The sequence below is a fragment of the Diachasma alloeum genome, unplaced genomic scaffold (assembly GCF_001412515.2).
Source record: "Diachasma alloeum isolate Michigan unplaced genomic scaffold, Dall2.0 Dall_scaffold_00276, whole genome shotgun sequence".
NCBI lineage: Eukaryota > Metazoa > Arthropoda > Insecta > Hymenoptera > Braconidae > Diachasma > Diachasma alloeum.
In genome coordinates this window covers 1334756-1359066 of record NW_021680415.1, presented here as the reverse complement: position 1 = coordinate 1359066, position 24311 = coordinate 1334756, and the positions used below count along the sequence as shown (strand labels likewise).

The following is a 24311-nucleotide window of genomic DNA, read 5'->3' as shown; positions in this document are numbered from 1 at the left end:
CGTTTTTCGACCCATTCCTATGAATTGGCCGCCTAGCTTGATGCCCAAATCGTGAAAATCGATTTTTCGCCGAAAATATTTGAGCAGAAAATTTTTGGTTCGCGCAGAAAAAAAGCATGTAAAAAGCTCATAATTTTGAGCTATTGACCGACTGATTCTGAGTACCCTGGCCGCCCAGCTTGACGGAGCTGGAATGTACTTGGATATCCTTGAAACGACTCGTCAACGCTCGAATTTCACTTTAAATTCCTTTTCCCTTCAATTCCCTTCGCATTCAACTTAAAATAAAAATTTTTCAATACTCAATTTCCTCTCTCTATTTCCAACTGTTAAATCTTCCGTAAAAGGTGTGAAGAAATAATTTCCGCATTCGATATTTGAATAGAAAATTTTCATTGACATGCTTGCGAGAATTTAACCCGCATGTGTTTATTTAATGAATGGAATTTCTTACGTTTAATCAGTGAGATTATATTCTTCAAAATTAAGTGGAACGGAATTGGATAAGTAGGCTAGAGAGATCTTTACCTAACTGTTTACGAATTTCTCGTGGCGTTGACACATTCCTGTCTGCAATAAACCCTCTGCGAATGTTTTGAAAACATCCCATTGGAAATAACAAACTTGCCTCAACCAATTCCTGTTTACAATTCTCAGTATCACAATGACATTTGTATCTTCCACAGACGATCAGTGTACTACTGGACTATAAGAAGTATCCAACATGAAGATTTTAACAAAGATAATTAAAATCACCGAACTAGTTACATTAAAATCATGATTAAAAGAAAAATAAACATGTTGATTAATCCTCTAATCATTGCATATAAATTTTAAATGATAATAAGTACGAGTGTTTTAACAATCGTTATAAACTATGTGTGTTCAAACCAATTATTGATTTTTAAGAATTATTGTTGTGTTCATTTAAACATTAGAATTTTATCACTGTTCAATTTAATACGAAAGTGGCTTGAGTGATTTAAAACGCGTGGAGTGAATAAAATAAAATCGTGGTTTTTCAAGTAGATACTCTATCGCAGTTGTTGATTAATTCAGAAAAATATTTAATTAAATACAATCATGACTGACATTATAACACAAGATTTGCACGAATTACTAATTTATTTCTCGAAGAATACGTACAAGGCCAAAGATGCTGATAGCACGGTAATATTTTGTTCAGATTTTTCTGATTCAGTTATTTTGTCTATGAAGTGGTGAAACAGGATTAATTCATTTTGGCATTGGAACAGATTATTTTTTAGAAAATGCTTCGGAATCTGAGAGAGATTATTTGTTTTTCTATGTAGGTATTGTTTGTAGACGATTTTTTTAACGAAAATTCATTGATATTTAAGGATGGCAATCGACAAATGGTGGACATAAGGTAAAATGGACTCTTATTGTGGAAAAACTTGCAATTTCAGAGATAGTTGTCTATCAATTTTTAGGAGAGTCACGTTGAGTGCGATTTAGGGAAGAAAAAATCATGGAATTACAGTTTTCATTTAAAATTTAATGAAATTCCAATTTTTTGAGTGGCAGGAAGATAAGAATTTTTAAATTTATTAGCAATTTTAATTGAAATATAAATATTCAGGTTCAAGATACGCTGAATTTGATTGATATCTATTAATTTTCATTGCGTAATTTAACTGAAATTGACCGTTTTCATTAATTTTTCCATCACATTTTGAAATTTCAATACCGAAATTGCCTTCAATTTCAGTGGAATTGTAATGAAATTGAAAAATTGTACGAAGTGTGTCGGAAATTTCAGCCTACGATTCTTAACCCTGTACTCCGACCATCAATAACTCATTTCAAAGCCTGAGAGAATACCGAGATGAACGAAAATCGTTAAATTTTAAACGGATCGTTTTACCCGCCTCAGCAGCAAGAAGACGAGAATTCCTCAACTTACTTGCAATTTCAATTGAAATATGAGAATTCAGTGTCAAATGACGCGGCATTTAATTGATTTCTATCGATTTTCATTGCATAATTCAACAGAACTTTATCGTTTCCATTGATTTTTCCGTCAGATTTTGAAATTTCAGTGGAATTCTAGTGCAAAAAAAAATTCCACGAAGTGTATCAGAAATTTTAGACAAAACTTTTTGATTGTTCTCCGATTATCAATAGCTCATTTCAAAGCTTGAGGAAATATCTTCGAGATGAAAGAAAAATCGTCGAATTTATATTAGTCCATTTAACCCTAGTCTAGTCGTCATACGCGACCCTGCGATTGGTCACCTCTGCGGGGATTCCCCGCCGTGTTATTTAGCCTTTAGCGTTGCCAAATTCACTCTACACTGCCCGGGCGTGTTTAGCGAGTTTCCGGCAACGTCACGTTATGGGCAATTTCATTCCATACGGGAAAAAATAATTCATCTGTCCGAAATAATTTGTTTTCTTTAAGGATTTTGGGAAATATGTTGTTCTAAAAACTACTATAATTTTTTAGACACTTCAATTCAGTAGCGAAGTGGTAAAAAGGAGACAATGGCATTTTTTCAAAATTCGTAATATTATTACCATTTGAAAATTAATATTTCATTGTGATTCACGCAAAATTTTTTATTTTTTTTAATGTACTTATTTCCGCTTTTCGCTACTGAATTGACAAAGTCATTTTTTTTCCGGTTAGCCAGTCAATTGTAACTAAAGAAAAAAGACGCGCGGCTCCCTTCGCTCCAAAAAAGCCTCGCATTTGCCACCTCAGATTCCGAAAAATTAATCTTATTCAACTCATCCTGTTTCACAGCTTCATAATTTAACGAATACTTCCCCATTAACTGCAAATTTGGTTCCCCAGGGACAAGCAATAATGCAGAAATGTCTGCTCCTAGCAGACCTTGACTACACTCACTCAGTAATAAACAATGGGGCTGGTGATCTGAGTGCCCACTACCCGAGTCACTTGATAATTCTCGAAAACGAGAAGCACAAAAATCCGAATGAAACCCCACCGCCAATGCCACGGACAACCGAAACCATTTACGAGAGCTCATACGAGCCGAATAAATTGAAGGACGTGATAAAATCCGCTAGATTTGCAAGGTGTCGCTCGAGATTTCCACTGCCAGTGATACTGTACAAGGGGAGACACATTTGCAGATCAGCTACGCTGTCAGGGGGTCCCGAAATTTATGGAAGATCTGGGTTGAATTATTTGTTCGCTGGTAATGAAACTGGAGGCGGTGAACAGCGGGACGACGAAGCTAGGGGCGGTGAGGGGGTGCTCAGTGATTGGCAGCTATTTGATAAAGTCAGAAATCAGGATATTAAGTTATTGAAAACACTCAATGTTGGGAACATCATTGACTTTATGGTGGAGAAGAAAAAAGTCAAGTTTGGGATGAAGTGAGAATTGTTTTGATTAAGTCATTGCAGGTCACGCGTATGAAAAATTTAATGGAACAAATTAACGCTTTCTCTAAGGAATTCTATTGAATTTGCTAATTTATTGCTATATGAAAACAAAAATAATTTCCCACTTATTTGTTTTTTGCGTCAATTAAATTAACAATGCACCTTTCCCCTTCGTTTTAAAATATATATTTGTTCACAGAAAAAATCTTGTAGATGTAGATAATTCCGTGTATCTTATTGTGTGGAAATTTTTCTATAAAAAATATTGGGCATGAATTTTGTAATTCGTTTTCTATAGAAATTTTAAATTTTGTAAATAAACAAAAATCGATTGAATTTTCTCTATTAAATATCTCTTAACTTTCTTAATTCTCATAAAACACAAATTAATTTTTTTAATAAAACTCCAAGAGAATTCTTATATTTATTATTCTTATCATTTCTTTATTCTATATCTATGAAATCTTATAAATGTAAATTTTTCTACATATCTTATTCTGGTGAAACTTTTTCTATGAAAAATGTTAGGCATTCATTTTTCTTCTATAAAAATTTTAATTTTCTATAGAAAAACAAAAATTGATTGAATTTTTTCCATCAAACATCTCTCAACTCTTAATTCTTTTTAAAAAACAAATGGAATTTTTTAATAGAACTTCAACAGTATTTTTATAGAATTGCAATGGAAATTCACCAGAATTTCCTGGATAAAGCGCTAGGTTTTTCTATTAAATTCTTTCATGCGTAAATATTCCCGCAGGAAAATTAATTTTCATTTTGTTCTGCAGTGTGACGTCCTCGGAGAAGGTAGACAAGGAGAAACGATACTCCGATTTCACGATAATCTCCCTGCCCTACCCGGGCTGTGAATTCTTTCGAGAGTTCAGGGAGAATGATTATCATGCCAAGGGTTTAGTATTCGATTGGTCGCAGACTCACGTCGATGCGGAGATCGGAGTGCCTGAGGACGTCATATCGACACAACTGAAGATCAGTTGGGAGCAGTATCAGCAGTGGGACCTAGTCAAACTGACCCAGAATTATTTGAAATTGATACTGAAGTATCTCAGTGAGAGCAGCAGTGGAATGCTCATTCATTGTATTTCAGGTAATTGTATGAAGTTTATCTTACTTTAGTTTGGAAAAAGATTTGAAATTGGTGAAGGTCCAAAAAAATTGGCATTGGTTAGACACCATGATTTGCAAATCATGTTTTTAGAAGAATACTAACACTAGCATTTGTTAGTCTTCCTAATTAAAACCCAAATAAATGAGTAAGTAAATAAAATAAATATAACATGTCACAAAATTTCAACATTACGTCAGCTCTCATTGAAAATGCTAATACCAATCCTTGTTAGTATTTTCGATTGACGTAAAAATAATTTTTAATAATAAAAATTGAAAATAAAAGATGGAATAATAAAGATTATTTTTAATTTTTAATAATTGATAATTTTTCATTTGACGTAATGTTTGAATTTTATGACTTATTATATTAATTTTATTTATTCACTATTAATTTTGGTTTTAATGAGTAAGAGATGACTAAACGTGGCTTAATGATCATCACGAATTTAGTTGGATTGTTTTTTGATAATTATAGACTGGATTTTGAGTCGTTTCATACGTTTGAAGATCTGTATAATGCCTAAACATCTCACGGTATAAGAGTTATGTAAATGACGCCCTGATGAGAACATTTAGTTCTAGAAACGTTGGCTATAGGAAAAATAAGGATTTTCCTTCCTTTTTCACTTTTATTTGATTAATATTCCTGATATTGGCCGCATAATGGCCCAGTAGAAGAGGAGATGTATTGATGATAATTGGAGCGATTGGAATTTATCTAATTTTGAATAATTATGTCCATATTTTTTCATATTTTATGGAAATAAACCTAACTCAAGCATGTCGAAATAGATCGCTGACAAAGTTCATTCGATTAAAAAGAAAAATTGTACATCGATGCAGCGAAAAGAGAAAAAATCAAGGATTAATAATCGATTAAATCAGCGGAAGAAACAGCTGAATCGATTAATGAATGGAAATTTCACGAAACATCACCCCTCTTCATCTCCATTTCAGGATGGGACAGAACTCCACTATTCGTTTCCCTCCTCCGCATAAGTTTGTGGGCAGATGGGGCGATCCACACATCCCTGAACCCCCACCAAATGCTGTACTTCACAATCGCCTACGACTGGCTGCTCTTCGGCCACGACCTCCCAGACCGATTGAGCAAGGGCGAGGAGATCTTCTTCTTCTGCTTCTTCTTCCTCAAGCACATCCTCGAGGAGGAGTACAGTGTCAATCCAAAGTACCCTCGCACTAGGCACTCAGTCCTACGAAACGACAGTGACTCTCAACTGGACAACGTCATGTTCGATAATGAATCAGTGGTAACTCACAGTTCAGTCAGTTCGAACATGAGTTTGAACAGCTGGTGCAGTTCTCTCAGTCAAAATAGTCGAGACAGCCAGGACAACAATCCACCGAATGTTTTCCCGTGTTCTTCCAATGATGGGCAAGAGGATTGTCACAGTAATGGGTAAAATCGAATAACAAGACAATAGATTAGATAGGAATTTCTAAAAACAAGTTTCTCGTGACATTCTCTATCTGAAATATTCAAACACTGCTGCTAGAAATCTCGCCTGGGGTGGAAAAGAAGTTTGAGTTGATCGATCTCAGTGGATGATTCAGTAGTGAAGTGGTGAATTGGAATGAAATTATTATTGCATTTATTTTAAGAAAGAGTGTTGGGAGAAAATGCCAGAAGACTTTTCTATAAAATTAATCGTTATGGGGATGAGTTGATGTACAAGAAGGAGGTGATTATCAACTGTTGATGAAAATTGAATCTAAGCAATTGATTTTGTGGGAAAATGTCAAGAGATCTTCTCTTTGGGTGAGGAAATTTTTATCAAGTTTCTCGTGAGATTCTCTAAAAAGAGACGATGAAGAGAGATTTAAAAAGGTGTGAGCAAATTACTGTTGGCACATGAGTCAAATTTGTCAATTGTTGATAGGGCATCTGTCTCAAAAGCAATTGTTTTTGGGAGAAAATGTCAAGGGATCTTTTTTCAGGTGGGGAAATTTGTAACAACAAATATCTTTTGACATTACTAAAATCATTCGTTACCGGCGTAAATAATGATTCAAGATGTAGGAAAACAACTGTTGAATCAAAAATGGCACGTGTTAATTGTGCGTTCATCTCGAGAACATGTGGTGCTACGAGAAAATATCGAAAAACATTTTTGTAGTGAGAGAATCCCCAACAGAGACCTTTCGTGACAATTTCTTCTCAGATATTCATCACGAAAAATAATTCAATATTTAACGGAGGAATATGGACTGTTGAAAACTCCGAAATCACCAAGAAGTAGACAATATTTTCCATGGAATCCCATATTCATGAAAAATTCTCTAGGAAATATGAAAATTATTTGAGTCTCAACTAATGAAAATCGTCATTTTTCAAAGAAACTACAGATCCATGCTAGAATATCCCCAGCTATTTTTCCTTTTTCCAAGTTTCTCAACGAAATTTAACTGCAATTACTAGAAATTGTGAGAAAACTCTCGTTTTCTGAAGTAGTCACAGTAATGGGTAAATTCAAACAAAACAATTCTCCCCCAGTGAATGGTTTTCCTCGATGTTGATTAATGTTTTGTCCCCAGGAATGTCGTAACATGGCCTTTCTACAGTTCCCCCCAAAAAGACACAGTTGCCTCGCGCTCTCCTTTGCCCCAGAATCGCACATCCCCCGTAGCAGTACCTGTTTCCACCCGTTTTCGTCAACGAAACGAATCAACGTCTTCCGCTGGCTCCTGGCAGATGATATCAGGCACTGGAAGCCTTCGTGGCTCAACCACCTCGAATCTCATGCTGACCGAGCACTTGTCCGCTTGTGGACTTACATGCAACAAGCCACACTGCAGCATCTGCTTAGGGCAAACCTCACAAGACTCAACTACGACGATTGTTGAAGATGAATCTGCTGTTTCATTGGCACAGTAAGTCGTCGAAGTACTTTGATCATTACTTTTAGTCTATATGTTTAAACTATTAGTTTAAACTTTTTTGTTACTATTAGTTTAAACTATTGAACAAATTTTTATTCGAAGCAAAATGAAACATTTCATTTTGAATTTCTTGAAAGCGATTGAATGACTAATTATATTGACTTTAATGAAAATCAATGGAAACAATTAATTATATTTTTAGTCTGATGTTCGATGCTGATTAATACAATTGTTCTAATGATTCCAGAACACGAAAAGAGAAACTTTACGCATTACGACAATTATTCTACAACGCTTACAACACTGTTGGCTTTAGAATGAAAGAGAACTCCGAGTCAAGTGGTTTGGGTCAACTGCTCGGTAATTTCGCTGAAAAAGTGGGCCTGTCTGTACAACGCACATCATTGTGACCATAAATCATTGATAAATACCACCGTTGTTAATTCACACTATTTCTCATTTATCTGTTCAATGAACCTTGAAAGTTTAATGAACACTGAGGAGTGTTAAATTCGAGTGTAAGTCTATTGAATATTGTGAATAAGGCACATTTTTGGTATAAGTGGACGAGAAAATAAAAACTTGATATTTTTGTATATAAAAAATATATTATGCTTGTTACTTCCTCAAGTAGTTAATCCTTTTTTAAAATTTAAGACCCAGATTGTTGGATTGCCATCACAGATTCATGAGGTGCACGATTCTGGATGGGATTACGTGCTCCCTGCAGTATGGGCATTGAGATCGTGTCCTGAGCCAATCGCCCAGACAATTCCAGCAGAATAAATGACCGCATGGAGTCGTTGTGGTTGGAATTGTCTCTAGACAGAGCTGACATTTATTTCCCTCTTCTTCTTTGGGTAATGATTCATTCCCATTAATTTTCTCCTCTCCACGGTAGACTTTCAGAGCGCATTGGGCAAGAGTCGCCAGACCAAGGAGTCTCAACCCCCAACTGACGCCGTCGGTCGGTCTCTTTCCGTAAACCTTTCCATGAATTCGAAAAAGCAAGTTTTAACGAGTGAAATCAATGATGGGGAGTTGTTTTGAGGGAACTAATGACTACCTTGGCATAGTCCACGCCCGTCAGTCGCCGCCCCCAGCTGTAATACCGTCCGTAAATGTAAAACAACCCCTTGTGAATGAGGATCATCAGGGGGATCGCTGTTTTTAGTCTATCGATGAGAGAATTTAGGAAAATCACTGCCTCGGGTTGCAGTTCGCTGTGGGGGTGATTTACGCTTTTTTTTAGCTTTTCTAAGAGGGTGAGCAAGCCTCGCTCTCCGAAACATTCTAACACGGCCGCTAGAACTCTCGCCTGGGGCGGAAAAGAAGTTTGAGTTGGTCGGTTTCAGTGGATGATTCGGTAGGGAAGCGGTGAATCGGAATGAGAGAAATCGTTATTGTATTTATTTTCAGAAGAAGGGGTCTTGGGGGAAAATACCAGAAGACTTTTTCTATAGAATTAATCGTTATGGGAATGAGTTGATGGACAAGGTCATTATCAACTGTTGATGAAAGTTGAATCTAAGCAACTGATTTTGTGGGAAAATATCAAGAGATCTTCTCTTTGGGTGAGGAAATTTTTATCAAGTTTCTCGAGACATTCTCTAATAAAAGCATTCATTATGACGATGAAGAGAGATTTAAAAAGGTGTGAACAAACTACTGTTCGTACATGAGTCGAATTTGTCGATTGTTGATATAAAATAATGAACAAGGAAAAATAAAATATAATGAACGACTAACTTGAAAAATAAACAAATTAATAAAATATAACAAATAATTGATTGTGAATATAATTCTTTAAACACTCATTAAATAAGTGAATGGACTGGAAAAACTCTATTCATGAAAACTCTTTATACAATTATGACTATGATGTTCGAAAAATGTAATCGATGTAAATTGCTGTTTGAATATGGACTGTTGAAAAATTCTAGTCCACTAATTTTCAGATTTCCACTGAAATCACCAAGAACAATATTTTCCATGGAAAACTTGATTCATAACAAATTATCTAGGAAATCTGAAATTTATTTGAGTCTCAATTAATAAAAAATTCCATTCTTCTACAAAACTACCGATTCAAGCTAGAATATTCAGTTAGTTCTTATTTTTCAAATGGTCTCAATGAAATTTAGCTGCAATAACTCGAAATTCAGAGGAAAATTTCTGTTTCCCTAAAGTAATTACCACAAAATGTTCAAGAGAAACATGAAATTTCATGGACGTTTTGGCTGCAATGCCTCCAAACTCTGAGAAAATTTCTGTTTCCCTCAAGTAATTACCACACAATGTTCAACAGAGACATGAAATTTCATGAACGTTTTGAGTTTCAAAGAATCTCTCCTGCAAATTCCCACAGAGAAAAATTAAATAGCGTCATTTCTGTTCTATCACTTTACACCTGACATCCCCCCGTCAAAAATATAGTAAAAAATTATGATTACACTTAACGAAGGCACCGTACGTGCCGCCAGATCAGCCTGAATAATGCCCGTATACTCCTCTCCCAGTGTTTGATTCCCCATCCCCGAGGTAAATCCAAAATACAACAATTTCAACGGAACATTCGATTGAATGAACGGCAGAAGTGTTCTGTATCCCCCGAAATTGTGCAATAAATCCAGGAATTTCTCCCTCAATCCCCTGACGAATTCGTCGTCCCTCTGGTGCGCCCGGAGTATTTCGGCCTGTGTCGCACCCCTGAGACCCCCGAGCCTCTTCATCGGACGTCTAGACGTCATTACTACCCCCCAATTACCCCAACAAATGCTTTATCATCTAACAAAACAAAAGCTTCTTGTCTACTCAACGTCACTCGCCTCTCCTTTTCTCACAAAATGTCGGCGAAATCATCGGTTGACACACCAAAGTGCGTGACTCTCGTGTTTAAATGACTGTTGCTCAATAAAAGGAAAAAACAATGACAAAAAAACACTCACGGTGCAACGAGAATCTGCAGAACACGTCTCAGCGGGTTTTTTTGCTGCTGCGAAGACGGCGCCATCTTGAACTTGTCTGAAGTTGGCTGCGAGTGCTGCGAGTGTTTTGTTACCGATCGAATCACTCAACTGCAACAAGAACTTCAAAAATTGAGGATTACATTCGAAAGAGTAATTATCATCAAATAATTGATTAACAAGTGGTGAATCATCAATTTAATTATCTTGATAGTTTTAATCCATACAAAAAGTAGGATTTTATTTGTGAAAAAATCCAGTTGATAAAACAGATTCCGTGGAGAAATGCCCGAAATTTATTAACAATAGTTGAAATATAGCTTATTTGATCACTAGTGCGTAGGAGTTGCCCTTCTTAGTAGACAGTCGTAAACATACTTCTTTTGTGACACCTGCCTCAAAAGTGCACTTTTCGAAACGATTTAGTGTACGTAGAACGGTTTTTTCAGCACTTGTGCGTAAAGTGAAATTTTACGCACGCTTGGCGCAAACTTCACGCAAAATTCCTATTTTCAAACATTGTGATGACAAATAGAATTTGCCACTCGTGCGAAAAAAGCAAAAAAGTGCCCTTTTTTCACTCGTATCATAATATAATATTTCGAACAGTCGCAACTAAAATCGATTCAAATATAAATAAATTCTAAAAAAACAATAATAACAACAATCATCAAAAAATGAAGTAAACAGTGAATTAAACTAATCTCAACCAAAAAATCGCATAATTCCAGTCAAAATTGGCCCAATTATTTAATAACAAATAAACAAAATCTAAAAATTTCAAAAATTAATTTAATTAATCAATTAATTTAATTTTTCAAATTTCTAAATTTTGTTTATTATTTTTCCTTAATAATTAATTAAATCAATTGAAATAAATGACGCCAATTCAATTGCTTAAACTCACTATTGCGACGAATTAACAAAAAAAATTGAAAAATGAATTTCGGAGCGAAATCGACCGATAAGACAGATCGGCGGTATCCACCAATAGCGTCCCCGAAATAGCCTCGAGTGTCCCATCACACAACTCCTCCATCGATGCTCAAAAACGGAGCAGAGGCCCGAGAGGCATCGCCCTAGATAACGGTAGAATTGTGCACTGTCCGCGGGTTTGTCTCACGCGTATAATCGAACGACTGCGACGAGTTTTTAGTGATTAAAGAGTTTAAAAAAATTAAGAAACAGGTACTCCCCTAAAAACAATAACAATAAAAAATCTCGTGAGACAGACTGAGTACCTGGGACAAGCACAGTGGGTGTATTTCAATTCGTCAGCGTGGTGAGCTTGTGCGGAAATTCGATGAATTGAAAATTATTAATACGAGTTTTTAAAATAAACGGGCGATACGATACGACCGACGGGGAACGGCCCCCCGTGCACGGCGTCTGTGGTTTTTTTCTCTCCTCGGAATAAAAAAATTGACTGCGAAAGAACGAAAAGGAGAATTTACACTGGGAGTCATCAGAAAAAAAACAGGAATAAACGAAACAAGAGGGAGGGAGAGGGGAGACGTTGAAGAATTCGTTGGGATTCATGTGAATGCAGAGTGAAGCCGGTGTGTGCTTAATTTACTTGTGATTGATAGAGAGGGAGAGAAATATATTGATAATTACTTTTTGTGGTGAATTATATCGATGAACCTATGGCGGTGGAGTGACGAGCTGGACACTGGAAGCAGCTAATTGCCGGAAAAATATTGGAGTTATCTGTTGGACAAAGAGTTGAATAGAAATCATTTTAACGATAAATCATTAAGGTTAATTCCAGCAATTTTTGTGTTGAATTGTTTTTTGTCTTTATTTATTCAACCGAGATATCGCAAGAACAACGACAACGGGGCATCGACGTAAGGGGTGAGTTTTTGTATCGTTTTTTAATCTTTTTCTTCATTCATTCCCCTCTCACTTCTGTCTTTTTGGAGTCTGTCTCGTTCCTTCACTCCTCCGGATATTAAACAGCCTCTGTGGATGGATTCCCGTGAGTCAGTTGGAGGACAAAATGAGGGAGAGGTACAGAAAAAATAAATAGACAGGGCGATGTGGTTCACCTTATTTCGTAGACGCACCCCACGCACGAAAAACAAATTCCTGTGATTTTTTTTTGTTTGTGCGGTAACTGGGAACATTCGAGAGAAATTGAATTCAGGATTAATTGAACGTTAGTTGAGTCAAGGTGTCAAATTTCATCGATGTTTTTAAAATTTAATCATTTAGAGATTAATTTTAGAACAGAGTGGTTTTAAGTTGAGAATCCAAATCTTCTGAATTCAAGAAAATTTCGATTCTTGAATCAAAACGAAAAACAATGAGAAAAAACAAAAACAACAATGACAATTGTTTCTTGAATTGAAGAGCAATTATGCTAAATTCAAGCAAAAATTACTGAGCATCAGAACTTTTCTGATTTTAAAGAAAAATGTTCTTGGATCAAATGAAGAAACTGTTGTAATAGAAGGATTTAGTTGTTGTTAATAGTTAATGAATCGTGATAATAATTACGAAGCCCCGAAAACAACATATTTCTAGATTCTATCAAAAACGATTCTCCAATTCAGAGATTTTTACTGAAAACCAGAACTATGTTATCTCTGTCTGTCAAATAAATTAATTTGAGAATCCAAATCTTTGTAATTCAAGAATCAAAATTTTCTTGGATTGAAGTGCAATTATGCTGAATTCAAGCAAAAATTACTGAGCATCAGAATTTTTCTGATTTTAAAGAAAAATGTTCTTGGATCAAATGAAAAAACTGTTGTAATAGAAGGATTTAGTTACTGTTAATAGTTAATGAATCGTGATAATAATTAAGAAGCCCCGAAAACAACATATTTCTAGATTCTATCAAAAACGAATCTCCAATTCAGAGATTTTTACTGGAAACCAGAATTTCGTTATCTCTGTCCACCAAATAAAATCGCTTCCATCTGTATTTCCGAAACTGTTGGAGTAAAAGAAGTCTTTTTATCTCAAACTCATGTTCTTTTTTTTTCCTTTCGCAATGGAGGAATGATTTTGATTTTAAATTTTGATTTTAAATAATTAAATTAATTATTCCCTCCTCTACCAGTATCTTTTTGGAGTCTGTTTTTTTCCCTCACCTCTTCGGATATTGAGCAACCTTTGTAGATGGATTCCCGATAGTCAGTTGAAGGACAAAATGAATGAGAGATACAAAAAAAAATAATACACAGAGTGATGTTGCTCACATTAATTCGTAGACGCACCCCACGCACGCGAAAAAAACGCCTCTGTTTTTTTTATCTGTGTATAAACTGAGAACATTCGAGAGAAATAAAGTTCAGGATTAATTGAACGTTAGTTGAGTCAAGGTGTCAAAATTCAGAGATATTTTTAAAAAGACTTGAATCATGTATAAATTAATTTTAGAATAGTGTTTTTAATTTAAGAACCGAAGTTTTTTCAAACTAACCTAAGGTGTAGATTAAATTGAAGTAAAATTATTCTAAATTCAACAAAAAATTTCTTAACATCAGAACTTTTCCGATTTTAAAGAAAAAATTTTTTTTAATCAAATGGCGAATCTACACTGATAGAAGATTTTAGTTACTGTTAACAAGGTTTCTTGACTATTAACCAATCGTGGTAATTCACGACACGATTCTCCAATTGAGAGATTTTTACTGGCAACCCGAAATTTGTTATCTATATCTACCAAATAAAATCGTTCCTATCTTTATTGAGCACCTTCTTCCAGCCAATTTACCGTCACAAGCAAAAATACAAACACTACCAACTTAAAAAAAAGAAAATCATCTCAATTTTCAATTTTGCACACTTCTTCAGGGCACTTTATTTATCTGAGAACAAAATCTCTAAATATACATATGAAGTTTTAATGAAAACACATGTTATCCTATTTCACCTATTGCACACAATGAACAAAATTTTTTCTCTATTCACTTATTAATTTTCCCCACAATATTTGTTCAATAATGAAAACAGAAACGGTTGGATAAATTATGAGAGAATTGTTTCCATCTGTATTTCCGAAAAAATTGGCGTAAAAAAGGTCGTCTTTTTTTCTCAAACTCATGTTCTTAAACTGGAAATTTTTTTTTTGAATTGTAATCGTGGAATGATTTTGATTTCAAATTAATTCCTCCCCCACTCCTCAGTCCTCCGAATTTTAACCAGCCTATGTAGATGGATTCCCGCTCGTCAGTTGGAGGACAAAACGAGAGAAAGAAATACAAAAAAACAAATAAACAGGGTGATATTGTTCACCTTAATTCGTAGACGCACCCCACGCACGCGAAAAAAAAAACGCCTCTGCTTTTTTTATCATCAGTGTATACGAGACGAATAGTTGAGCGTTCAATCTCCCCCTAATTCGTACCAATTCCAGGGACTGCCTCTGGCAATTGCGATACATTGAGTGGCTCTGATAATATTCGCATGTCGATAGACTAACGTTTATATCATCCAATTGCACCTCTGTGTGAGTGTTTCGCAATTCTTTTAATCCACAGAATGCAAAGAATTTTACTTCTCCCGAAATTCTCGACAAAGGTACGAAATCTCAATTTTCGGATAATTTTATTATTCAAATACCGGTGGAAAGAACTCAGCGCCCAATTAAAACATTACCCATTCATTTATTCAACTCTAAACTCCATAAATACGCTCTGGCGAGATAAACGCTCTACATGTTGAGCTTGAAAAACCCACAGGTACGGGAGAGAAATAAAGCCCCAGGTTTTCTCTCATTTAATTTTTAAGGCCAATCATTGCGTTCCTCACGCAATGACTTTATTATTTTTAGTATCAATACACTTGTTTTTATTCATAAAGATAAATAACGTGTAATATATTTCTTCATTCGAGTGAACGCGTGTGTGGTATGGATACCAGTTTGGGAATGGAAAGCGCCGGCTTACTCGTGATGATTCACACGATGAAGGCGAGTTCCAAGAAAACTGCACTCAAGAAATGTGAATCATTTTTTTTTACAGAGTGCACTGAGAGGAAAAATTATACTTGGCGAGTTCATATCTTTTGCTCTCCGAGTCTCATGTGCTTCGATTGTCGAGTGATACACATGACCTTGATTACACTCGAGTAATCATTATTATGTCCTGAATTCGCAATTATTCAGGTGAAATGATGACGATACTTGTGATGTATGACAGAACCTAGCTGAAGTAAATCCTTTCAGAAATAAATGGAAAGTTTCTAGTGTTTAGAATAAAATTGGGGATTTGAAGAAGAAAAATGTCTAAAATTGAGTTCAAAAAATGTTCCTTTGCATTCATAATCTGAGGACATTCGAAAGAAATAAAATTCAGAATTAATTGAACATTAATTGAGTGTGTCGAAATTAAGAGATATTTTTATAAATACTTGAATCATCTATAGATTTATTTTAAAATAGGGTGTTGTTAATTTAAGAACCGAAATCTTCTGAATTCAAGAACTAAATTTTTCTTGAATTGAATTGAATTGAAAGTACAATTATGCAAAATTCAATAAAAAAGGACTGATTAAATGAAGAATCTACAAATTTCTAGATTCTACCAAATATAACTATAAAATTCAGGGATTTTCCCTGGGAACCAGACACTCGTTATTTCTGTCTGCCAAATAAAATCGTCTCCATCAGAATTTCCGAAACCATTGTAACAACAGAGATCGTCTCTCCTCAGAGCGAAAAAAAATTCTTTTTAAATCACCAACATATGTTTCACCTTCCAGAAACATTCTTAATTTAAAAATCTACCCTCCATCGTTTCCTCATTTTCTGCCTCTCCGTTCTGCTTTTTAACCTCAATTTAATGTGCACTGAGCTTCCTCATGATGGATACACCACTGTTAACCTCGTCAAAATACCACGATTATGCGCAAGGTCGATAAAACCCGTGCGGGTTTTGTACTCCGCACTGAATACAGTACGTGTTTCCACCGATTATCGGCTGTTCCATTCACTCTGTTTCGTGGATATCTGTCTCTTCACGTGTTGCTTCACATATGGTAATGCCTCAAAGAGAATTAATACCAATTTACGTAGCGCCGCAGAGCCAGACAAAGAATTTATTCTCTTTACCCGACTGTCCATTATCAATAACCAACTACGTCATTTTGATGATTCACATTTCACCAGTGAATCGAAAAAACTGTTGTTCGATCTCCGTTGTTTTTTTCTTCTTGCTCAGTTGCTTCATAATGGATTGGCTGCACTCCAAACTCACCATTTGTTGCTTTTTTTGGCTGCTCTATATCAAAGACAGTTTCTTTTGTGCATTACAAGTGGCTCGTGATTCTGTTCTGTTCTGTCTGCGAAGATTAATAGCAATGAAATATTCGCTTCGATTCCCCCGCGGATGATGCAGTGAAAATCGTAAGAAGTTGAATATTTTCGCGAGGGAAAACATCCTCGAGCAATTATATTTCGTCTCGAAACGAAGCCACTCATTTGCTGAGTGGAGAGAGAAGCCTGTAATTGGAGTTCTTAAGCCTCCATTATCATCAGTATTTAGTAGCAATACTCGTGGAAAATTTTATCAAGGATAAAAGTCATTTATGAATGGATTACAGAAGTCGTCAAGTCACAATAATAGAAACTTTCTCTGTCTCTCTCTCTCTCTCTCTTCCTCTCTGACTCTTTGTTTTGCTCCAAGGAAAGTCCGGCATTATTTCTCAAGAATTTTTTCTCTAGATTTGTCTTCAACGCCCACTTGTACGGGCTCTGCCCTGGCTAGGGGTGGGCTCGTTAATTTTACTCAATTCCTCGTATTCAATTTTCATCCGTCCCCCCCTTCGCCATTATAATTCAACTCGTCCCATTCGATTGATAATCCCACTTAGTCCCCATAGATCGAGCAATTGACGTTTGTCTCGAGTTTTATTCCTGTCTACATCTCTTTTGTTGAGCCTTTTTTTACGGTTTGTGAATCCCACACAAACCCACGTGAGAGGATGGTAGCATTTGTGTGAAGAGGTTTTTCTAATTTTTTTTTATTTCGGTTTTGTTTTATTGTAGCGGGCAAAGTGCACTTGATCAGCCCTCGGTGTTGCTGCATATCTGTGTTATATTCGATAACCAATGCCAGAACCACCTGAGTCATACGAATTCGTTTGAGTGTCAATGATTCATTCTGGTTTACTTTACTGCATTTTTACTTTTCTTTTATGATTTGTTTGGGAATACTGCGGGATCGGCAGAGGCGATATTGACGACTTTTTTTTCGTTTTCAAGGTCTTTTGTTAAATTTTAAAATGATGCCAAATTTGTCGGAATTGTATCATTGGTCTGCAGATACGGGAGAGTCAAAAAAATTAATAAAATTTTCCTGCACCTCGTCATTAAAAAGTCCCGGGGAAACGCTGAATAAATAATCTTCAATCTTTTGAGATTGGCAGAGGGAAAATTAATGATTTCTCACTGCGATATTAACGTTTTTCTTTTTCAATTTTTAAAGTTTTTTATTAAATTTTGAAATGAGACCAAATTTGTCGAAATTGTATCATTCGATCGGCACACACGGGAGAATCAAAAGAATTAATCACATGTTCCTGCAGCCCCTCAACATTGAAGGTGCAAGAGAAACGCTAAATAAATAATCTTCAATTTTTCGAGATCAACATAGTAAAAATTAACGATTTCTTGCATCCGCACGAAAACTTTGTAACCGTTCACCTTTAAATTTCAATTTTTTTGTTATATCGGCCCGTTATGACATACGATAAAAGAAACTGATGTGCAAAATGACCATTCGGAAGCACATTGTTAATTTATTAGCAAAAATAACTATAACATATGAAAACAACAGCAATTTCCGACTTGCTCTCATTCTCAACGTCCTATATTGAGATTCAAAATACAATGTAATTCGTCAAAATGGTATGGCTCGATCAGCAGACATTGAAGATTCGAAATAGTTTGGCTTTCCCCATTCCTTTCCACTTTATTCGATACATTCTTCTTCACTCCATTCTTGTCCGAGACGTTTACGCACTTGGTTACATTTCATCGCAAGTGAGGAATAGTAAAGTTTCCGTTACTAGCTTTTTATCCCTCATATTTCCATTTACTTATGAATGTATCTGAGTCCTACGTTAAGTGAATTGTTGAGTGCATTTCGCATAATAATGTATTTAACTGTCCGCCACAAAGAGAACTGCGCGGATTAAAAAGCCGATCAGTATTGGATGTTCATTCTGGTTTCCAACTGAACTGCCAGAGTTGAAAACCAGAGTTTATAGCAGAGATGTCAGACAAGATGTGAGTGAGAATCTACCGTGAATCCACGGTAAAATTTACCGTGGAGCGTGCGAATAGACACTGCCAATTACATTTGTTGTAGCACTCAATCGGCTCCACAAAAAAGGTTATAACAAAAATTTTGCTGTCTTCCTTAGATTCCGAGATATTGATTGAAAACTGGTCAATAGTCAAAATTGACTTATCTCCTTTTACCACTTCGCCACTGAATTCCAGAAACTCACGCTCTAAAATGTGTACTAGAAGGAATTGAATTGTAATTATGATTAAAATCTTATTCAGTGAGCGTCGGAATTGAAAATTTAACGTCCGCTTTTTGCAATGAGAATGATTATAAACAATTTATAAACAATTAATTAAAACCAGGAATATAGAATTTGACAGGAAAAAGGGTGCAATAAAAGGGCATCACCCCTAAAAAGGATTCCTAATCCCAAAGTAAAACGAGCGTCTCGTCTGGATTAAAAAATCAATCACCATCAACTGTTCCGTCCCCGTTAAAAAAAAAATATCCAAACGAGAAAAATCGTTCCATTTTCGGTGTATCACGGAGGGGGAGAAAATGAAGAGAAGATGGATAACGAGAAGACGAGTCAAAGCAGGAAGGGAGTCAGGGCGGTTGGAGGGAGACTGAGGGATATCTTTCTCACGATGGATGGAGATAAAAACGAAATCGGGAGAGCGGGAAGAATGAGAGGATAGTGAGGGGTGGACGTTGAATAAAAAAAATAATACCACGGATAACGTGGGCGAGGAGGCGAACTCGTCCTCTACTCGTGTTATGTACTGGTGAGTACAAACCCCGCTAAGGCGCCGGGTGCGAGGTTCACGAACCTGCACATGACTCATTCCACACTCGTGACTCTTTCTCCTCCTCTTTCGGTGTCACGCAAGGCCGCTGAGGTCCTCGATTCATCCAGCGGATATCGAGGTATTGTTTCCGGTTTTGGGTTACCACTGCAATACCAAATATCACAATTAACCAGTTTTTCGGAGGGCTCACGCGGTTTTCAGACGCTTTTGTTTGTTTCTTTTTCCCCTGGATTTCCGGTTTTCAATGATATTTCTGTTTACCTCAGCAATTTTTGAGGGATGAAATGCTCTCAGGCTCGAGCTCCATGCATCTCGGCTCTTCCATTCCCTCGAGATTGGATGGAGAAGAGTCTCAATCTCCTTTTGAATAAGGAAAATCCTCTGTTTTCCTGGGATGCATTTTTTATTGAACGTTTATTTTTTTATGCTTCATCTCCTCGTTTTAGAGGGATCATTCGCTTGAGATGTTGTGTGTATTGCGCTGAGAAAGAACGAACCGATATCGTGAAACTAATTTCATGAAGTAAATGGATTATCTTTTGAAGATAAATCGGTGGAAGTGAGAATTTTGTTGCTCAGGAAGTTGGTTTTTTGTGTGGAGAAGAGGAAATGACTAAAAATAGTACAAGGTTTGATCCAGTGAATCACGAATCAAGAACTTTTGTTATGAATGAATACCGAATTCATGTAAAATCTTGAGATATTCATGAAATATGTCCACGGAAAGGAATTACCTCGTCTCCTTATTTCAGATTTTTTTGTCTTATTTAAAAACATCGGTCTCATTTCGAAAAAAAAATATTTTAGCGATGTCTTGTCTCAAGCCTATTGTGAATTGAAGATATTCAAGTATATTTTATAGTTTGGTACAGACCGCACTGTAGATTCAAGCATTTTCAATCATCGAATTTGTCAATTAATTTGTCAATTAAATTTTGCGTCATTTGAATTACATTTTGCACAGAATTATTTTTTTTCTAAATATTCATTGTTCATAAATAAATAATTGAAATTGCTTAAACTTTTGGAAAACTTTTTCAGAGCGGAATTTTTTTAGGCGCGAAATTGATTTCTGGTAAAATTCTGAATACACTGTTAAAAATTTTCCACTAAAATTTCTGATAAGAGTGTTAGAAATTTTGAACAAGTAACGTTTCCAAAATTTGAAAGAATTTTGTGATTGAAAATTCATAATTTCATGGAAAAATCCGTGGGAACTGTGAATTTCGGTTTAATTATTCCGGGAAAATGAATGAAAAATTGACAGAAATCTTTCCTTGAATTCCAGATTCCTCTGAATTTTCAGAGAATTCCTCCAAAATTCCTGGAATTCACAGAATATAAAGAAATTCCCAGAAAATTCAAGGGAACCTGGCAGTGAATATTCATGTTCACTTGAAAATTCATGTTTTTTCACCTCAAAGTTATTAATTTCATTGACATCAACAATTTATCAATATCCGGATCACATTCTCAACTTCATCCCTAATAAATTTCACAACAGCGAACCATAGCAGGCATATTTTCTACGCACATTGCGAGAGCACACTAAAAAGTGAAGTTAAAAAATAAATGGGCGCAACCAGTCATGACATTGTTACCGCAGTGGGCTCGTTACGCAATCGCATTCTGCCGGTAATTAACTGTGATAATGCAACGTTTAAATGAAGAAAAAAAAATTTATCCCAGAATTTGCATTTGGGGTGAAAAAGTGGAATTACGTTTCAATATTATTCGACAATTGAATTTTTCACTCAGTAATTAATTGTTACGATGAGATGTGGCGTTCATTGTTGAGTTTAATGCATGGGTCAGTGCAGGTCCGTGAGGGGACAATTAATCGTCGGGTTGCGTGGAAATGCTTGCGTCATAATTGTGATTGTGTTACACCGACACATTTGCTTACAATGGAATGCAGAGGGGTGATATCACGGTGACATCAGTGACTACAGTTCGAGTGAAAACAGTGACATTTGCTTTTTGTTTCTGAATTCGTCAAATCTACGTTCAATAATCAACAAGAATGATTAAATTTTTTAATTCTTGTTCTTTCTCCTCATTGTTATGGAGCTAATCAATTACTTAGCGGTTTAAAAATTGAAATATTAAAAAAACTGATATTCACCACCTCGGGACCGGTTTACTCTAATCAATGTGCAACATTCCTGTTGTTTATCGCTCAATCTCTCCGGGTATTTGCTGATAAAAAAAAATAATGAAAAAGTTGTAATGTAAAAGTACGACCTGAGCGTAGGTAGCCCCACAATCGTGATCGATTATAGTCGACACTCGGGTACGGGGGAGAGAAACGGGCGAACAATGGGAGAATATTTGACGGGAAATGGCGTTGGCGCGTGTGCGGATACTGCGAAGGACGTCTTTTCGATTTTTCACCAAGAAGGACGTTCTACCCTCCGGAAATAAATTGGCAGATGAAAATTTGGACGGGAATTGTGGAGCTGGCTCCAGTTCCATGACGCATTCAACTATTTTCACCTTGAACTACAAAATGTAAAGTAAATGGGGAACGATAATGCTGAGTTTTTTAAATTTTTGGCTCACGTTTATAGTATATTTCATGGGAATTTTTATCGAGTGACTGGTCCACTGAAATTTCAAGGAATTTCGTCAGTGAAAATTCGCGATTCGAGGAAATGTCAATCAGAAATGTAAATTTTAATTCAATTATTTCAGGAAAATCAATAGAAATTGGGATAATTCAGAGAAATACACTATTCAATTTTTTTCTGAATTTTTCGTGTCTAATTTCGGAAATTTTCATCTAAAATTCCAGGAAATCGTGTTATTGGAAAATCAAATATTTTATTTACTTTCTGCTCGAATGATCTGAAAGTCAATAAAATAATTGATATTTCAGGCCAATTCGTCCGTGAAAATTCAGAAAAATCAGGAAAATTCAGGAAAAAATTGAAAATTCATATCATTTTTTTTCTGAATATTCATGTTCCATTAAAAATTTCCTTGAATTATTGCATTAAAATGAAAATTTCCTTGAATTCTATCGAAAATTTAGCATCTTTCAGAGAATTAGCCGTCTTCCACAAAAATTAAATTTTTGTCGTGATCATCAGAAATATTCCTAGAAGAATTGGAACTGTTGGCAGAAAAAAATATAATCTATTGTACGACAATCATTTGATCCGAGAGAACTCCACAGGTTTATACCATAGAAAGAATACATTGACGAGGAAAGAATATTGTTTTCCCAAAAAAATTGTCCCCTCGAAATTATTTAGTTTTGCCAATAACACAGTTATCGGCAAGAAAATTGTAGTTTCCTCTTGAAATTATCATTTGTTCCATGGAAATTATAAGTGTTTATTGGACAAAGATATAAACTACTCAATAACATTCACTTGATAAAACCGGAGCCTCACATAATTCTCTGTAGAACGAATGTATTTACCCGAAAAACATAAATGTCTCACGAGAACAATTACTCCCACGAACATTATCATGTTTTGGTGGAAACTTTCTTTTTTCCCCACAAGTAAATTCATTCAACACGACAAAAGATCTTCAGGAGAACATCCAATTTTTCTGCCGAACTATCAACTCTCTTGTCGGTCAAAAAAATATAATAGACATTTTCGCGAGGATAATTATGCAATATCTTTCTCCCATATAGTTTTCGATTTTGTTTTCATGGAATTGTAGCCAATTGAGGGATTAAGTCATTAGTAACACTCGATTCAATTGAAGATGTCATATGTAAGGGCATTGAATAACTCAATACACTGTGGTACACATTGGACGCACGTACGTCACTCACACCAACACGAGCCGTTGACGAACAATTTCCCGGGAATGAGGGTAAACTGCATTGTGCAGAGAAGGCCATTCTATGAGCGTCTCCTCTTCCCTCCTAACCAGAGTTCAGCTGTGTGAACTTGGAGTCGAAGTTTGATAAATCGATTGTTTTTCTTATAGTATCGATTGTACTCAGTGAGTACCTGAATGTACTACATTCATTTTCGTTTGTACCCCGCAACCCTAGACGTAAGGGGTGCGGGAAAAATCGTGCAGCGTCGGAAATGAAGGTACGGAAAAAATTTTCATGAGAAAGGATTCAGCATGGATAGTACTCGTATGTACTATATTTTTCTATTTCATTTATCAACCCCTTCAATACTTTACTCGCTTCTAAAATCTTAAATGTATGAAGGACGTCAGGAAAACATACAGATAGCTTCTAAATCGGTAGTACTCGTTTGTACCAATGAAAATGATTCATTATTATTATTATTCTCATCAAATCACCTGATTTCATTTTTATCAAGCGTAAAATCATCGTAATGGATTCCATATGTAGTTCGTGAAGTTTTGATGTGGGTACAAACGTCTCATCTTTCGTACTTCCACTCCCATCGCAGTACAAACGGAACAATTTACATGATAATGAGACCAAGTACAAACCATTCAGAGCTTCAAAAACAGTCGTAGATTATTCTGAAAAATGGTACAAACGTTTTTCTGAATTTTATTGGTGTTTAGTGACGGTGTTGGTACAAATGTCCAAAAGTACGGCAAGATTTTTTGGCGATTTTGTTATCGCGATTATCTCGGAAACTATGAGAGATAGAGCCTTAAAACCTATTCCATTCGATTCTTGAGGAAATTTGGGTTCCCTATAGGCAGATGGACGGCACAGAATTGCGTCCTTCCAGGTCCTACACCCTATACAAGAAAAATTAAATTAATTTTTTTTGGCGATTTCGTTTTTCGCGATTATCTCGGAAACTATGAGAGATAGAGCCTTAAAACCTATTCCATTCGATTCCTGAGGAAATGCGGGTTCCCTATAAGCAGATGGACAGCTCAGAATTGCGTTTTTCCACGTCCTACACCCTATACAAGAT

General features: G+C 35.7%; 3 protein-coding genes across 3 annotated transcripts in view; 2 read left to right on the top strand and 1 right to left on the bottom strand.

Moving 5' to 3' along the window:
• The window catches only part of LOC107038004 (myotubularin-related protein 14), a 10942-nt gene extending 2929 nt beyond the window's left edge, over positions 1-8013 (top strand). The window contains exons 2-7 of the mRNA XM_015256864.2: positions 687-1170; positions 2822-3369; positions 4167-4486; positions 5467-5929; positions 7066-7401; positions 7658-8013. Of these exons, the coding sequence (XP_015112350.1) occupies positions 1084-1170; positions 2822-3369; positions 4167-4486; positions 5467-5929; positions 7066-7401; positions 7658-7820 (1917 nt within the window). The 5' untranslated portion in view covers positions 687-1083 and the 3' untranslated portion in view covers positions 7821-8013. The remainder of the gene's footprint in view (positions 1-686; positions 1171-2821; positions 3370-4166; positions 4487-5466; positions 5930-7065; positions 7402-7657) is intronic.
• On the bottom strand, positions 7989-10346 carry LOC107038005 (peroxisome biogenesis factor 10). The gene is made up of 3 exons (XM_015256865.2): positions 9864-10346; positions 8477-8728; positions 7989-8397 (listed from the first exon to the last, which is right to left on the bottom strand). The coding sequence occupies exons 1-3, from the start codon at positions 10158-10160 to the stop codon at positions 8089-8091; spliced, it is 858 nt and encodes a 285-aa protein (XP_015112351.1). The 5' UTR covers positions 10161-10346; the 3' UTR covers positions 7989-8088.
• Positions 10347-11421: 1075 nt separating this feature from the next.
• LOC107037984 (ras-related protein Rap1) overlaps positions 11422-24311 on the top strand; it is a 50716-nt gene continuing 37826 nt past the window's right edge. The window contains exon 1 of the mRNA XM_015256829.2: positions 11422-12233. The gene's annotated coding sequence lies outside the window, so the exon portion shown is untranslated. The remainder of the gene's footprint in view (positions 12234-24311) is intronic.